Here is an 18,087-nt window from a genome sequence, read left to right as displayed (position 1 = left end):
TATACAGTACAAGCATAGTGGATGGGATTTCTAGAAATCCCATGCCAAGTGTGTGTGTACTGCCCGCAGTGTAAACTGACCTGCTGTGCGACTTTCCGAGCCACAAGCATGACAATTTATTGCTGCAGAGACGCAAGCGTTCTCCCAAGGGAGAACAGAAAAGAGAGACCGCAACTGTCTGAGCCCGGATCATGGACATGTGTCCTTTTCTGGGGCCCCCGGGAATCTGCCGGCAGCCGCGTCTTGCCGGCTGCCGACCCTTTACATCCCCATGGGCGCTGCGGGGACGCACATTCAGCGTTCACTACTGAACGCTGGTCAGTGCCTGTGTGCCCAAGACTTATTTTGTGGGTGGAGTTGGCACTTTCGCCCAGTCGCACAGAAGCCCAGCGGGCAGCAACAGTTTCAGCTTCAACTCTGTGTACCCACTGTGATGTGTGAGCGCTCTTCCGTGCTGCGTGCCAGCTCCCCCGTGCGCGCTCCCACTGCGCTGTGTACCCGCTACCAATGTGCATGCTCCCATTGTGCTATGTGCCCTTTTCCAAGGTGCCGTGTGCCTGCTCCCTCTGTTCCCGCTCCACCAGGGTTGTGTGCCCCCCTCCCCCAGAGTTGTGTGTCCCCCAGGGCTGTGTGCCCCCCTCCCCCAGAGTTGTGTGTCCCCCAGGGCTGTGTGCCCCCTCTCCCCTAGGGCTGTGTGCCCCCAACTCCCCCAGAGCTGTGTGACTCCCCCCCAGTGCTGTGTATCACCCCTAGCGCTGTGCCCCAGGTGATGTCCATGCTCCCCATGCTGTCTGCGCTCCTGGAGGAGGAGGAGGAGGAGGAGGAGGAGGAGGAGGAGGAGGAGGAGGAGGAGGAGGAGGATGATCATTGAAAAGTACAACAGCTGTGTGGACGGAAAAATAGGAAAGTTAAGGCTCTTGGTGGAAAAAATTAAAGGGCAAAAATTAAAAATCGACAAGTCGGGAAAAGGTTAAACGATTAATGATTATTTTCGTAGTGTGAACTGGCCTGTATGTACACACAATGAAGATGCTGTTGTTGCCCAGCGAAAACAAGTCACTGTTTTTATATTTAGCAGCAACATTTCTGCCCGGCTCCTCTCCTGTCAGGACACAGCAGAGTACACTCCGGCATTGTCTTCTCATGTTCTGGGGACATTTCTCTGCCGGCGCACAGTATGGACGCCTCGTCCTCCGCCCCTCTGCAGACAGCCGGGCGGACAGCGCCACCCAGCGGCTGGGAGCGTCTCCATGCTGCTCCGGGGCCGCGGCGCTGCTGCCGGTGTGTCTGCTGCTCTCAGGGCCGCGGCTGCTCCCGCACACACTATGCCGCCCAGGAAGGAAAGCAAAGAGGTGACTGCTGCAGCCGCTCCGGGAAAGGCGGCTACTCCAGCCCCGCTCCTCCCCGGGCGCAGGCCGCGCTATGCTCCGTCTTCTATCTTCTATTTCATTTATAGAGGCGGGAATGTTGTGCAATAAGGGGAACCTCTGCAGGAGGCTGGGCACCCCTATAAGAGACTGGGCTCCTCTGCAGGTGGCTGGGCCCCCCTATAAGAGACTGGGCTCCTCTGCAGGTGGCTGGGCCCCCCTATAAGGGACAGGGCTCCTCTGCAGGTGGCTGGGCCCCCCTATAAGGGACAGGGCTCCTCTGCAGGTGGCCGGGCCCCCCTATAAGAGACTGGGCTCCTCTGCAGGAGGCTGGGCACCCCTATAAGAGACTGGGCTCCTCTGCAGGTGGCTGGGCCCCCCTATAAGAGACTGGGCTCCTCTGCAGGTGGCTGGGCCCCCCTATAAGAGACTGGGCTCCTCTGCAGGTGGCTGGGCCCCCCTATAAGAGACTGGGCTCCTCTGCAGGTGGCTGGGCCCCCCTATAAGGGACAGGGCTCCTCTGCAGGTGGCCGGGCCCCCCTATAAGAGACTGGGCTCCTCTGCAGGTGGCTGGGCCCCCCTATAAGGGACAGGGCTCCTCTGCAGGTGGCTGGGCCCCCCTATAAGAGACTGGGCTCCTCTGCAGGTGGCTGGGCCCCCCTATAAGAGACTGGGCTCCTCTGCAGGTGGCTGGGCCCCCCTATAAGAGACTGGGCTCCTCTGCAGGAGGCTGGGCCCCCCTATAAGAGACTGGGCTCCTCTGCAGGAGGCTGGGCCCCCCTATAAGAGACTGGGCTCCTCTGCAGGAGGCTGGGCCCCCCTATAAGAGACTGGGCTCCTCTGCAGGAGGCTGGGCCCCCCTATAAGAGACTGGGCTCCTCTGCAGGAGGCTGGGGCCCCCTATAAGAGACTGGGCTCCTGTGCTGGAGGCTGGGCCCCCCCTATAAGAGACTGGGGTTCTCTGCAGGAAGCTGGGCCCCCCCTATAAGAGACTGGGCTTCTCTGCAGGAGGCTGGACCTTTCTTTAGGAATCTAGACCCTTCTGTAGGAGGCTGGGAGTCCCTTCTGTAGGAGGCTAGGAGTCCCTTCTGTAGGAGGCTAGGAGTCCCTTCTGTAGGAGGCTGGGTGCCTCTTCTGTAGGAGGCTGGGTGCCTCTTCTGTAGGAGGCTGGGAGTCCCTTCTGTAGGAGGCTGGGAGTCCCTTCTGTAGGAGGCTGGGAGTCCCTTCTGTAGGAGGCTGGGAGTCCCTTCTGTAGGAGGCTGGGTGCCTCTTCTGTAGGAGGCTGGGTGCCTCTTCTGTAGCAGGTTTGGGGTCTGCTTGTGCAGTCATATGCCACTTTTATTTTTAAATGTGGTCAACCCCGTTATGTCAGGCATGCTTCATGTGACTGGATAACATGCCCCTTTGTACCAGTGCAGATGTTGCTCTATATCAGGAATGTACCACATAAGCCCTCATACATCCACATTTAAAGGGAATCTGTCACCAGATTTTTGCCACCTAATCTGAGAGCAGCATAACGTAGGGAAAGAGACCCTGATTCCAGCGATTTGTCACTTACTGGGCTGCTTAGTGTAGTTTTGATAAAATCACTTATTAATCAGCAGTAGATTATCATTGGAGGACTACTTGGTGTGCTGCAGGTAGTCCAGTATATTCATGAGCTCTGTATAACTGCTAGATCTGCAGCAGAGAAAACATTGATTTTATCAAAATGACAGCAAACAGCTCAGTAAGTGACATTACTGGAATCAGGGTCTCTGTCTCTACATTATGCTGCTCTCAGATGGAGCAGCAAAAACCTGGTGACAGATTCCCTTTAAAGCAGCATGCCAGATTATTTTTTTTATTTCACTGCTGGAGTGGGGCTTTAAAGGCACTTTTCCATCTGCGATTTCCTGGTGCGAGTGCGATCCGATAAAAAAAAAATCGGATTCCACTTGCACCAGTGTTAAACAATGAGACTGTTTCCTCTGTCCCGTTTTTTCTCCTCACGAATTGTGCTCTCGGTGCAGTCGCAGCATGCTGCGATTTGCACCGAGTCTCGGCTCACACGTGTGTAAAATATATAATGTACACAAGGGTGCTGGGTATGGGGTTAGCTTCCTGAGCGCTGCTATATCTAAAAACTAATTGTATCACAACTGCTGCACCCAGTAAACTAAGTCATACATTGTGGGTATAAGGATTTTTTTTCCTCCTAAATTATACAGCTCTAAGATGAGGTAACAAAAACCTGGTGACAGATTCCTTTTAAAGGGATTGCCCATTTTTTAGAATCCAGTTACGTTAGAAAGCAGTGGCGTAGAGTTTGATGAGCCCTTGTGCAAAATTTGGACCGGGGCCCCCCTCCACGTACACGACACTTAGGGTACGGGATAATGACACTGACACTCGGGGTACAGTATAATGATGCTGACACTTGGCTCTTTCCCTCAGCACCCAGCTTTCCCATATCAGAGCATGGGAAAGCTGGGTGCTGAGAGATGTACAGCAGAGCATGGGAAAGCTGGGTGCTGAGGGAAAGAGCCTTTTTCCCTCAGCACAAAACATTCCCATCCCATGCTTGTATCTTTGTCCCCCCTCGTATATAGTTCTCCAAATACTATAGTGGCCCCCACATAGCCTTTCATATAGTATAAAGGGTCCCACATAACCCTTCATATATTATACTGCACCACAGTCCTCCATATTTTATAACGCACCCCCATGTATAAAGTAGTCTCCATATTCCTCCATATATTATAATGTAGCCCCCATAGTCCTATATGTATTACAATGCAGCCCCATAACCTTCATATTGTATTATGCAGCCCCATACTGCTCCATGTATAATGCACCCATATAGTCAATGTATAAGGTGTCCTTCATGTTTATTATGCAGCCCCATAGACATCAATGTATAATGCATCCCCATAGACCTCCATGTATCATGCAGCCCCATAGATCTCCATGTATCATGCAGCCAGGGCCTCCATGTGTCATGCAGCAAGCCCCCCAGGGTCTCCATGTGTCATACAGCCAGCTCCTTCTCAGGCCTCCATGAGTCATGCAGCCCCCCATCCCCAGGCCTCCATGTGTCATGCAGCCAGCCCCCCCAGGGCCTCCATGTGTCATGCAGCCAGCCCCCCCAGGGCCTCCATGTGTCATGCAGCCAGCCCCCCCAGGGCCTCCATGTGTCATGCAGCCAGCCCCCCCAGGGCCTCCATGTGTCATGCAGCCAGCCCCCCCAGGGCCTCCATGTGTCATGCAGCCAGCCCCCCCAGGGCCTCCATGTGTCCTGCAGCCAGCCTCCCCGTGTACTCACTCATTTATAAAAAACAAGTACTCACCTCTTTTTTCCTTCTACTTGTTTCACCGCTGCTCGTCCTCACTTCTGTCCTCGTTCCCCCGTGGCTCCGGTCGGCGTCCTCCTGTGCTGTGTGTTTTCACCACACACAGCAGTCACACAGGAGTGATGTCACCACGCAGGCACGGGGGAAGACTGACGATGCATAGAGCGGCGCCGGACGCTCTATGCAATATCAAAGCAGTGCGCGGTGACGCCACCCCTGATACCAGGCAGGGGAGCCCGGTGTCAGCGGCAGCGACTGGGTCATATAGCGGCCGCAGCGCCGCGTCGTCTGCGGTAGAACAGCGCAGCTCCTCTCTCACAGAAAGGAACTTGCTGCTGATCTGCTGGGCGGCCGCGGGCCCCTAACCTCCTGGGCCCGGTCGCAATTGCGACCTTGGTAGTTACGCCCCTGTTAGAAAGGTTCCTTGCTAGTATTTAGGCCGGCTTCTCACTTGCGATTTTCTCGCAGTAGTGCAATGCTGAGAAAAAAAAAAAAATCGCAGCATGCTGCATTTTGGAGAGTTTCTCGCGCGAGTCTCTCCAATGCAACTCTATGGGAGCGGGTAAATAAACGGATGTCACACGGACGGCACTCACACCATCCATCCTAGTGACATTCGTTTTTCTAAATACATTTATCGCATGTTTCACAAAACACTGGAAATGAGTGAGGTCTCACAATGTCGGTCAATCTCTACCTCTGTCAGTCGGTCTCTCCCTCTCGGTCTCTATTCTCTCTTTGTTGGTCTCTCTCTCTGTCGGTCTCTCTCTCTGTCCATGTTGGTCTATTCCTTTCCCCCCCTCTCTCATACTCACCGATCACCAGCACGGCGCTGCACGGCGTTCACACTGCTCCAGTGGCTTCTCCTCTTTTGAAAAAGCCGGCGGCTCATTATTCAATCTCGTATTCCCTGCTTTACCCGCCCACCGGCGCCTATGATTGGTTGCAGACAGACACGCCCCCACGATGAGTGACAGCTGCAACCAATCACAGCTGCCGGTGGGCAGGTCTATATCATGCAGTAAAATAAATAAATAATTAAAAAAAAACGGCGTGCGGTCCCCCCCAATTTTAAAACCAGCCAGGGTAAAGCCACACGCCTGAAGGCTAGTATTGTCAGGATGGGGAGCCCCATGTTATGGGGAGCCAACCACCCTAACAATATCAGCCAGCAGCCGCCCGGAATAGCCGCATCCATTAAATGCGACAGTTCCGGGACTGTACCCGGCCATCCCGAATTGCCCTGGTGCGGTGGCAATCGAGGTAATAAGGAGTTAATGGCAGCAGCCCATAGCTGCCACTAAGTCCTAGATTAATCATGGCAGGCGTCTCCCCGAGATACCTTCCATGATTAACCTGTAAGTTTAAGAAAATGAAGACATACACCAAAAAATCCTTTATTTTAAATAAATAACAAAAAAACAACCCTCGTTCACCACTTTATTCAAGTCCCCAAATACCCTTCCATGTCCGACGTAATCCACAGAGGTCCCTCGACGCTGTCAGCTCTGCTACATCGGAAGCTGACAGAGAGCGGTCACAGACCACGACCGCTCTCTGTGAGCTCCCCGCAGCGACTGAAGTGAGCCGCGCTATCAGCGATGACGTCACTCAGGTTACCTGCGGCCACAGATCTCAGCGGGAGGACTTCAGCTGTGGCCACGGGTAACCTCAGTGACGGCACCGCTGATCGCGCGGCTCACTGCGGTCACTCAGGGGATTTGCGGTCACCGGCGAGACCTTCACCGGTGACCGAAAATCAGGGGCCATGCCACACAGACAGAGCCGCAGGATGACAATGAAGTCGGGTGAAGTTCACCCGACTTCATTCTGATCGTGCGGCTCCGTCTGTGTCTGCTGTCAGCGGCCATTCAGCTCTGCTACACGGCTCTGTCTGTGTCTGCTGTCAGCGGCCATGTAGCAGAGCTGAATGGCAGATGACATAGTAAAAACGGATCCCTTACGCATCAAACACGCATTGCACACGGACTGCAAGCATGAGAAAAATCCCAGGATCGCAGTGCAGTTGCATTGCACACTGATCATAACGTGAACTTAAATCGTCCGACTTTTTATCATGCAACTCGGACCGATTTTACACGCATAAGTGTATTTCCAGCCTTAGGTAGTAAATTGCTGTCTTGTCTGAGAGGGAGTAAAGCTAATAACATCCACGGCACCCTGTGTGAGTTCATGGGTTGGGGGTGTCTTCATTGGTTAAAGGGGATCTGTTACAGCTGGATTTTCTCATCGACTTCTGACCAATCACCCTAATGCCGCAAATGGTGAAACTGCTCTGATTTGGCTATTTACTCCCACAGATATTTTGCAGGATAGAACTAAAGGCCACTTTACACGCAGAAATAAATCTTTGGCAGATCTCTGGTTGCAGTGAAATCATGGACATATTGTTCCATTTGTACACAGCCACAAACCTGGCACTGATTGTCCACAATTTCACTGCAACCACAGATCTGCCACAGATTTATCTCTATGTGTAAAGTGGCCTTAACCCTTGTCTCTTCTGATCTTCCCCAAATATTACCTTCGTTTACCCTATGGTAGAGATCTGCGGTAGCTTTTTAGATGCTGATTACATTCTACAATCATTGTGATTGGTAGACAGATTAAGGCGGGCTTTGCACACTACGACATCGCAGGTGCGATGTCGGTGGGGTCAAATTGAAAGTGACGCACATCCGGCATCGCATGCGACATCGTAGTGTGAAAAGCCTAGATGATACGATTAACGAGCGCAAAATCGTCGTAATCGTATCATCGGTGCAGCGTCGGCGTAATCCATAATTACGCTGACGCGACGGTCCGATGTTGTTCCTCGCTCCTGCGGCAGCACACATCGCTGTGTGTGAAGTCGCAGGAGCGAGGAACATCTCCTACCGGCGTCCCGGTGGCTTCCGTAGGATATGTGGAAGGAAGGAGGTGGGCGGGATGTTTACATCCTGCTCATCTCCGCCGCTATTGGCCGCCTGCCGCGTCATGTCGCTATGACGCCGCACGACCCGCCCCCTTAGGAAGGAGGCCAGTCGCCGGCCAGAGCGACAGTCGCAGGGCAGGTGAGTGCATGTGAAGCTGGCGTAGCGATAATTTTCGCTACACCAGCTATCACACGATATCGTACCTGCGACGCGGGCGGGGACTATCGCATGCGACTTCGCAACATCGGCTTGCGATGTCGCAACGTGCAAAGCCCGCCTAAGGCTTGGTGCGACACTTGCATAATATTATTGTTCACTTCACAATTTCTAATGAATCAGTGGAATCTGCAGTGACTTGAGGCAGCAGCTTTAGGGCTCGTGCGCACGTTGCGTTGTGTCACTGCCGAAATTTCTGCAGTGATTTGACAGCTCTTGTGCGATTCAAATCACTGCAGAAACACTGCATAATGGATGCAGTGTTTCTGCAGAATAAATCCCGATTTCATGCACTCTGGATGCTGCCTCTCCCAGCGCACTAATTAATTGACATGCTGCATTTTTAAACGCAGAGATTTTGTCAAATTTTTGACACTCAAATTGCGGCATTCAAAAAAGCATTGTGCACACGGATTATGCACAATCTTTATAGATTGTGTTGGGGACGCAGGACGCTTACGCTGCGGTGCAGAACGCTGCGTAAACGCATGAAATTACGCAACGTGCGCACAAGCCTTTACAGCAAGACCTCTGCCTTGATCTGGCCAACACGTGGTACCGCAGCCTTTTACATGTGTCGGGTGAGTTTTTGGTCAAATTTCTATGAGTAAAGGTACTGTCACACTAAGCGACGCTCCATTGATCCCACCAGCAACCTGACCTGGCAGGGATCACTGGAGCGTCGCTACACGGGTTGCTGGTGAGCTGTCACACAGGCAGATCTCACCAGCAACCAGTGACCAGCCCCCAGCCAGGAGTGACGCGTGGAAGCGATGCTGCGCTTGGTAACTAAGGTAAATATCGGGTAACCAACCCGATATTTACCTTGGTTACCAGCGCACACCGCTTAGCGCTGGCTCCCTGGACTCCTAGCCAGAGTACACATCGGGTTAATTACCCATTGTGTACTCCAGCTACGTGTGCAGAGAGCAGGAGCCGGCACTGACAGCGTGAGAGCGGCGGACACTGGTAACGAAGGTAAATATCGGGTAACCAAGGAAAAGGCTTCTTGGTTACCCGATATTTACCTTGGTTACCAGCGTCCGCAGAAGCTGGCTCCCTGCTGCCTGCACATTCAGTTGTTGCTCTGTCGCTGTCACACACAGCGATGTGCGCTTCACAGCGGGAGAGCAACAACTAAAAAATGGCCCAGGACATTCAGCAGCAACCAGCGACCTCACAGCAGGGGCCAGGTTGTTGCTGGATGTCACACACAGCAACATCGCTAGCAACATCGCTGTTACGTCACAAAAGTCGTGCCTCAGCAGCAATGTTGCTAGCGATGTTGCTTCGTGTGACGGTACCTTAAGGGCTCTCTTGTCTGACCTGTGTTTAGAGAGTGGGATTATCTTGAACAGTTGGAGGATAAAGAAATATCTACAGTCAGGGCCAGAAATATTTGGACAGTGACACAAGTTTTGTTATTTTAGCTGTTTACAAAAACATGTACAGAAACACAATTATATATATAATATGGGCTGAAAGTGCACACTCCCAGCTGCAATATGAGAGTTTTCACATCCAAATCGGAGAAAGGGTTTAGGAATCATAGCTCTGTAATGCATAGCCTCCTCTTTCTTTGTCGCTCCATTGGGAGACCCAGACAATTGGGTGTATAGCTTCTGCCTCCGGAGGCCACACAAAGTATTACACTTTAAAAAGTGTAACCCCTCCCCTCTGCCTATACACCCCCCCGTGCATCACGGGCTCCTCAGTTTTATGCTTTGTGTTGAAGGAGGCACACATGCACTCATGCTCCCATTTTAGTCAGCAGCAGCTGCTGATTGTATCGGATGGAAGAAAAGAGGGCCCTAACAGGGCTCCCGGCATGCTCCCTTCTCACCCCACTAAGTCGGCGGTGTTGTTAAGGTTGAGGTACCCATTGCGGGTACACAGGCTGGAGCCACATGCCGTTTTCCTTCCCCATCCCTTAGGGGCTCTGGGAGAAGTGGGATCCTATCCGGTCATCCAGGCACTGGGACCGGGCTCCCTCCGCAGCCCCTGTGGGATTCTGACGGACAGGAGACTGAGTATCATCAGGGACAGGGCCCTGCATCTACAGGTACTCTGTGTCCCCTTGGGGACGGTGCATGGAGCACCTTGGCCTCATACGCTGCAGCGACTGCGGTGTTGGTATGAGACCGGGACTACCGCGCCGACCGCGCCTGCTTGCCGGCCGCGGTTTTAACTTTAGTCCCCGGCTTTTGCGGCCTAGTGCCTTAAACTCCCGCCCCCGGGCCTGCCAGTCAGGGGTAAGGGCGGGACGGTCGGTATAACGCCGACAGTGAGGGCTGGAGCACACTTAGCTGTCCTCCGCCCCCCTCACTAATCACTCTGGGGCACCAGATTCCCGCACTTTTGTAGTTACGCCCACGGCTCCCTCCTCCCCTGTGAACGCCGACAGCCATGTTTTAAGCACATTCTGCCGGTGGAGGACTTCTGGCTGCATCTCTGGGAGACCCGAGGCAGGGAATCTGGTGGCCACACACCGCTTGTGCGGTCGGTAAGCCACACCGGTCACCCGGTGCTGCGCCCCCTAGAGTGCCGAACTGTATATATATATATTATATTTGTATACATTTTCTCGGTTCGGCTATACTGTTAGCTTGTGGCTATATATCCCTCAGTGATCACTCTCCTGGGAGACAACAGGATGTCGTTCACAAGGAGCAAGGGTGCCAAGACACAGGGTTATTTTGCAACCTGTACCTCTTGTGCGGCTATGCTACCTGCAGGTTCCACCTACCCTCACTGTGAGCAATGCTCGGGCCCTGTGGCACTCGCTCAGCCGGAGCCTGGGGCACTGGTGGGACCCTCGGCCCAGGAAGAACCGCCGGCTTCCCCTGTCCAGGCGGCAGGGACAGAGTTTGCAGCTTTTGCTGAGAAACTCTCTGAGTCACTTTCACAATCCATGGCTCAGTCTATGGACAAATGGTCTGCTAAGATACTAGAAGCTTTGCAGTCCAGACCGGCCCTTACACAGGCCCCGGGCACTGCGGGATCGCCCCCAGGCCCCTCTCGGTCTGCGACGAAGCGTGCTCCTGGGGTGGCCTCTAGTTATTACGTGGAGGACTCCGGCACGGACCGCAGTCCCAGACCGGCTAAGCGGGCTCGCTTAGAATCTTCCCCGACTTCATCACACTGTTCGGGGTCTCAGCTTGAGGACTCTCTAGAGGATGAGGCGGAGGTCGCAGCCCAGGACTCTGACCCTGACGTTGCTCTCAATCTTGATACACCTGAAGGGGACGCCATAGTAAATGACCTTATAGCGTCCATCAACCAGGTGCTAGATCTTTCTCCCCCAACTCCACATATAGAGGAGTCGGCCGCACAGCAGGAGAAGCACCAGTTTAGGTTTCCCAAACGTACTCGGAGTGCTTTCTTCGATCACTCGAACTTCAGAGATGCTGTCCAGAAGCACAGGGCTTTCCCGGACAAGCGCTTTACTAAACGCCTTAATGACACACGTTACCCCTTCCCCTCTGACGTAGTTAAGGGTTGGGCTCAATGTCCCAAGGTGGATCCTCCAGTGTCTAGACTGGCGGCTAGATCCGTAGTAGCAGTGGCTGACGGTTCAACGCTCAAGGATGCCACGGACAGGCAGATAGAGCTCCTAATGAAATCCATCTATGAAGCCATAGGCGCGTCCTTTGCCCCAGCCTTTGCAGCAGTGTGGGCACTCCAGGCTATCTCAGCTTGTCTGTCTGAGATTAATGCGGTCACCCGTACCTCTGCTCCGCAAGTAGCGTCTTTGACTTCTCAGCCGTCGGTATTTTCATCCTACGCCATGAATGCTGTCCTAGACTCGGCTAGCCGTACAGCGGTAGCATCCGCCAATTCGGTGGCAGTCCGCAGGGCCATGTGGCTACGCGAATGGAAGGCAGACTCTGCTTCCAAGAAGTTCTTGACCGGTTTGCCTTTTTCTGGCGACCGATTGTTTGGCGAACAATTGGATGAAATTATTAAGCAATCCAAGGGAAAGGACTCGTCCTTACCCCAGCCCAAACCAAAGAGACCTCAGCAACGAAAAATTCAAGCGAGGTTTCGGTCCTTTCGGCCCTCAGCCAGGTCCCAATCCTCCTCGTCCAACAGGCCACAGAAGAGCCAGAGAAACTCTTCTGCATGGCGGTCTAAGTCACGTCCTCCAAAGACCGCCGGAGGCACCGTCTCCAAGGCGGCCTCCTCATGACTTTCGGCCTCCCCAAACCGCATCCTCGGTCGGTGGCAGGCTCTCCCGCTTTTGCGACGCCTGGTGGCCACATGTCCAAGACCGATGGGTGAGGGACATTCTGTCTCACGGTTACAGGATAGAGTTCAGCTCTCGTCCTCCGACTCGTTTTTTCAGAACATCTCCGCCCCCCGAGCGAACCGTTGCACTTTTTCAGGCGGTGGACACTCTGAAGACAGAAGGAGTTGTGATCCCCGTTCCCCTTCAGGAACGTGGTCGCGGTTTTTACTCCAACCTGTTCGTGGTACCAAAAAAGGACGGTTCATTCCGTCCCGTTTTGGACCTCAAATTGCTCAACAGACATGTGAGAACCAGGCGGTTTCGCATGGAATCCCTCCGCTCTGTCATCGCTTCGATGTCCCAAGGAGACTTCCTAGCATCAATCGACATCAGGGATGCCTATCTCCATGTGCCGATCGCTCCAGAGCATCAACGCTTCCTGCGTTTCGCCATTGGGGACGAACACCTTCAGTTTGTGGCACTGCCTTTCGGCCTGGCGACAGCCCCACGGGTCTTCACTAAGGTCATGGCATCCGTTGTGGCAGTCCTACACTCTCAGGGCCACTCGGTGATCCCGTACTTAGACGATCTCCTAGTCAAGGCACCCTCCCGGGTGGCATGTCAACACAGTCTGACCGTGGCTCTGGAGACTCTCCAGAGGTTCGGGTGGATCATCAATTTCCCAAAGTCAAAATTGACTCCGACCCAATCACTGACTTACCTCGGGATGGAGTTTCATACTCTCTCAGCGATAGTCAAGCTACCGCTGGACAAACAGCTTTCGCTGCAAACAGGGGTGCAATCTCTCCTTCGGGCCCAGTCACACCCCTTGAGGCGCCTCATGCACTTCCTAGGGAAGATGGTGGCAGCAATGGAGGCAGTTCCCTTTGCGCAGTTTCATCTGCGTCCACTCCAATGGGACGTTCTCCGCAAATGGGACAAGAGGTCGACGTCCTTAGACAGGAACGTCTCTCTTTCTCTGGCAGCCAAGACCTCTCTTCAGTGGTGGCTTCTTCCCACTTCCCTATCGAAGGGAAAATCTTTCCTGCCCCCATCCTGGGCTGTGGTCACGACGGACGCGAGTCTGTCAGGGTGGGGAGCGGTTTTTCTCCACCACAAGGCTCGGGGAACCTGGTCTCCGACAGAGTCCTCCCTTCAGATCAATGTTCTGGAGATAAGGGCAGTGTATCTAGCCCTAAAAGCGTTCCATCGGTGGCTGGAGGGCAGGCAGATCCGCATACAGTCGGACAATGCCACGGCGGTCGCGTTCATCAACCACCAGGGCGGCACTCGCAGTCGTCAAGCCTTCCAGGAAGTTCGGCGGATTCTGCTGTGGGCGGAGGCCACAGCCTCCACCATCTCCGCGGTTCATATCCCGGGCGTAGAAAACTGGGAAGCAGACTTTCTCAGTCGCCAGGGCATGGACGCAGGGGAATGGTCTCTTCACCCGGACGTGTTTCAAGAGATCTGTTGCCGCTGGGGAACGCCGGACGTCGATCTCATGGCGTCTCGGCACAACAACAAAGTCCCGGCATTCATGGCACGGTCTCAGGATCACAGAGCTCTGGCGGCGGACGCCTTAGTTCAGGATTGGTCGCAGTTTCGACTGCCTTATGTATTCCCTCCTCTGGCAATGCTGCCCAGAGTGTTGCGCAAGATCAGGTCCGACTGCCGCCGCGCCATCCTCGTCGCTCCAGACTGGCCGAGGAGGTCGTGGTACCCGGACCTGTGGCACCTCACGGTAGGTCAACCGTGGGCGCTCCCAGACCGACCAGACTTGCTGTCTCAAGGGCCATTTTTCCATCTGAATTCTGCGGCCCTCAACCTGACTGTGTGGCCATTGAGTCCTGGCTCCTAGCGTCCTCAGGGTTATCTCAAGAGGTCATTGCCACTATGAGACAGGCCAGGAAACCAACGTCAGCCAAGATCTATCACAGGGCTTGGAGGATCTTCTTAGCCTGGTGCTCTGATAAGGGGGTTACCCCCTGGCCGTTTGCCTTACCCACGTTTCTTTCCTTCCTTCAATCCGGAATGGACAAGGGTTTGTCTCTCGGCTCTCTCAAGGGACAAGTATCGGCGCTTTCCGTGTTTTTTCAAAAGCGTCTAGCCAGGCTTCCGCAGGTCCGCACGTTCCTGCAGGGAGTTTGCCACATAGTCCCACCTTACAAGCGGCCGCTGGAACCCTGGGATCTCAACAGGGTTCTACGGGCTCTTCAGAAACCACCTTTTGAGCCGCTGCGGGATGTCTCTCTATCACGTCTTTCGCAGAAGGTGGCTTTTCTAGTGGCAGTTACATCACTCCGAAGAGTGTCAGAGCTTGCAGCGCTGTCATGCAAAGCCCCCTTCCTGGTATTTCACCAGGATAAGGTGGTTCTGCGTCCGGTCCCGGACTTTCTCCCCAAAGTGGTGTCCTCTTTTCATCTCAATCAGGATATCTCCTTACCTTCATTTTGCCCTCATCCAATTCACCAATGTGAAAAGGATTTGCATTTGTTAGATCTAGTGAGAGCACTCCGGATCTACGTGTCTCGCACGGCGCCACTGCGCCGTTCTGATGCGCTCTTTGTCCTTGTCGCTGGCCAGCGTAAGGGGTCGCAGGCTTCCAAGTCAACCTTGGCTCGGTGGATCAAGGAACCGATTTTTGAAGCCTACCGTTCTTCCGGGCTTCCGATTCCTTCAGGGCTGAAAGCCCATTCTACCAGAGCCGTGGGTGCGTCCTGGGCATTGCGGCACCGGGCGACGGCTCAGCAGGTGTGTCAGGCAGCTACCTGGTCTAGTCTGCACACTTTCACGAAACACTATCAGGTGCATACCTATGCTTCGGCGGATGCCAGTCTAGGTAGGCAAGTCCTTCAGGCGGCGGTTGCCCATCTGTAAGAGGGGGCCGTTTCGGCTCTTTTTATTGAGGTATTCTTTTACCCACCCAGGGACTGCTTTTGGACGTCCCAATTGTCTGGGTCTCCCAATGGAGCGACAAAGAAGAAGGGAATTTTGTTTACTTACCGTAAATTCCTTTTCTTCTAGCTCCTATTGGGAGACCCAGCACCCGCCCCTGTTCCCTTCGGGCTGTTTGTTCTTTTGTGTACACATGTTGTTCATGTTGAATTGTTCTTTTGGTTCATGGTTTTCAGTTCTCCAAACATCCTTCGGATTGAATTTACCTTAGACCAATTTATAAGTTTCCTCCTTCCTGCTTTTGCACCAAAACTGAGGAGCCCGTGATGCACGGGGGGGTGTATAGGCAGAGGGGAGGGGTTACACTTTTTAAAGTGTAATACTTTGTGTGGCCTCTGGAGGCAGAAGCTATACACCCAATTGTCTGGGTCTCCCAATAGGAGCTAGAAGAAAAGGAATTTACGGTAAGTAAACAAAATTCCCTTCTTTTCAAGGGACCAAAAGTAATTGGACAAGGGACTCTAAGGGCTGCAATTAACTCTGAAGGCGTCTCCCTCGTTAACCTGTAATCAATGAAGTAGTTAAAAGGTCTGGGGTTGATTACAGGTGTGTGGTTTGCATTTGGAAGCTGTTGCTGTGACCAGACAACATGCGGTCTAAGGAACTCTCAATTGAGGTGAAGCAGAACATCCTGAGGCTGAAAAAAAAGAAAAAATCCATCAGAGAGATAGCAGACATGCTTGGAGTAGCAAAATCAACAGTCGGGTACATTCTGAGAAAAAAGGAATTGACTGGTGAGCTTGGGAACTCAAAAAGGCCTGGGCGTCCACGGATGACAACAGTGGTGGATGATCGCCGCATACTTTCTTTGGTGAAGAATAACCCGTTCACAACATCAACTGAAGTCCAGAACACTCTCAGTGAAGTAGGTGTATCTGTCTCTAAGTCAACAGTAAAGAGAAGACTCCATGAAAGTAAATACAAAGGGTTAACATCTAGATGCAAACCATTCATCAATTCCAAAAATAGACAGGCCAGAGTTAAATTTGCTGAAAAACACCTCATGAAGCCAGCTCAGTTCTGGAAAAGTATTCTATGGACAGATGAGACAAAGATCAACCTGTACCAGAATGATGGGATGAAAAAAGTTTGGAGAAGAAAGGGAACGGCACATGATCCAAGGCACACCACATCCTCTGTAAAACATGGTGGAGGCAACGTGATGGCATGGGCATGCATGGCTTTCAATGGCACTGGGTCACTTGTGTTTATTGATGACATAACAGCAGACAAGAGTAGCCGGATGAATTCTGAAGTGTACAGGGATATACTTTCAGCCCAGATTCAGCCAAATGCCGCAAAGTTGATCGGACGGCGCTTCATAGTACAGATGGACAATGACCCCAAGCATACAGCCAAAGCTACCCAGGAGTTCATGAGTGCAAAAAAGTGGAACATTCTGCAATGGCCAAGTCAATCACCAGATCTTAACCCAATTGAGCATGCATTTCACTTGCTCAAATCCAGACTTAAGACGGAAAGACCCACAAACAAGCAAGACCTGAAGGCTGCGGCTGTAAAGGCCTGGCAAAGCATTAAGAAGGAGGAAACCCAGCGTTTGGTGATGTCCATGGGTTCCAGACTTAAGGCAGTGATTGCCTCCAAAGGATTCGCAACAAAATATTGAAAATAAAAATATTTTGTTTGGGTTTGGTTTATTTGTCCAATTACTTTTGACCTCCTAAAATGTGGAGTGTTTGTAAAGAAATGTGTACAATTCCTACAATTTCTATCAGATATTTTTGTTCAAACCTTCAAATTAAACGTTACAATCTGCACTTGAATTCTGTTGTAGAGGTTTCATTTCAAATCCAATGTGGTGGCATGCAGAGCCCAACTCGCGAAAATTGTGTCACTGTCCAAATATTTCTGGACCTAACTGTAGGTGCATGTTTGTGTGCAGCGTTACTTTACATAATCAGCTAAATAAGGCTAATTGCATTTCCTGACTTACAATTACTGGTGTAGTGTTAGAGACAAATGGAGGCGCTGTATGATGAACTATTAGAGTCCAAGGGTCCCATATACTGCTCTTACATGGAAGACACTGACGTACTGCCAATTGCAGCAGGCCACGCGGCTGCTTTGGGGGCCTGTGAGTCATGGGGAGGAACCCGATGCTCACACAGGGCCCCACCCTTCACCACACCTTCAACTGTATCGGCATTGTACTATATGGAAGGCCATGTGGGGCCCATTACACTATATGGAGGACTATGGGGTGCATTATAGTTTATGGAAGGCAATGTGGAGACAATTGTACTATATGGAAGGCTACATGGGGGCCAATATATTATTTGGAGGGCCTGTATGGGATCCTTCATACTGTGTGGAGGGCTCTGTTGGGGCCATTATACTGTTTGGTGGGTTACTGAGGGCCATTATACAGTGTGAAGAGGTGTGTGGGGATCATACTGTGTTGGGGGGGATCACCATAATTTGCAGGGATAGTTGAGGAGGGTGTTACAGTTTTATCATACTACTGTGTGTGTCGGGTACTGTGGTGGTGAAGGGATTCACTATGGGGGTGTCATACAGCATTTCTGGGGCACTTTTGCTGCCATTATACTTTATGGCTGCAATGAAAGGGGAATCGAGAGGCTTCAACTGGAGGAAAATTACTTTGTAAGTGCTGTAAAGTAGGGAGATATGCTCTTCAGTGACCCCGCTGAATATTTTTTTTTTTTTTGGGAGGGGGAAGGCAATGAGAACTTTTGCTGTGGGGCCCCATGATTTCTGTGTACACACCTAATGCGGCCCTCTGCTTATCTTGTATTTTATCTGTACAGATTGAAATTCTGCACACTAAAGTGATTGTACTTTACAGCGAAAAGGACAGAAGAAGGAACTGGCACAGGTCGCCCATCCTACAGGCCCAGTTGTAGTAGACAAAAGTGGCTCCGTGTTAATATCTGTACATGCCAAACCGGGTTCTAGACTGAATGCAGTAACAGGTAATACCTGAGTACATTCCCAATACTTCATATGTGCTCCCTGTATTAGGCTATGTAATACACATGGTAGTATGGCTTCAGAAAAACTAGAAACTT

General features: G+C 52.3%; 1 protein-coding gene across 1 annotated transcript in view; it reads left to right on the top strand.

The window, feature by feature from the left end:
* Positions 1 to 1,240: 1,240 nt before the first annotated feature.
* The window catches only part of C4H15orf40 (chromosome 4 C15orf40 homolog), a 41,519-nt gene continuing 24,672 nt past the window's right edge, over positions 1,241 to 18,087 (top strand). Inside the window, exons 1-2 of the mRNA XM_075342769.1 lie at positions 1,241 to 1,352; positions 17,865 to 17,991. Coding sequence (XP_075198884.1) covers positions 1,251 to 1,352; positions 17,865 to 17,991 — 229 coding nt within the window. The 5' untranslated portion in view covers positions 1,241 to 1,250. The remainder of the gene's footprint in view (positions 1,353 to 17,864; positions 17,992 to 18,087) is intronic.

Source organism: Anomaloglossus baeobatrachus, chromosome 4, assembly GCF_048569485.1.
Source record: "Anomaloglossus baeobatrachus isolate aAnoBae1 chromosome 4, aAnoBae1.hap1, whole genome shotgun sequence".
In the NCBI taxonomy this organism is placed as follows: domain Eukaryota; kingdom Metazoa; phylum Chordata; class Amphibia; order Anura; family Aromobatidae; genus Anomaloglossus; species Anomaloglossus baeobatrachus.
The sequence above is the reverse complement of the archived record's forward strand: the minus strand, read 5'-3'. Positions and strand labels throughout refer to the sequence as shown.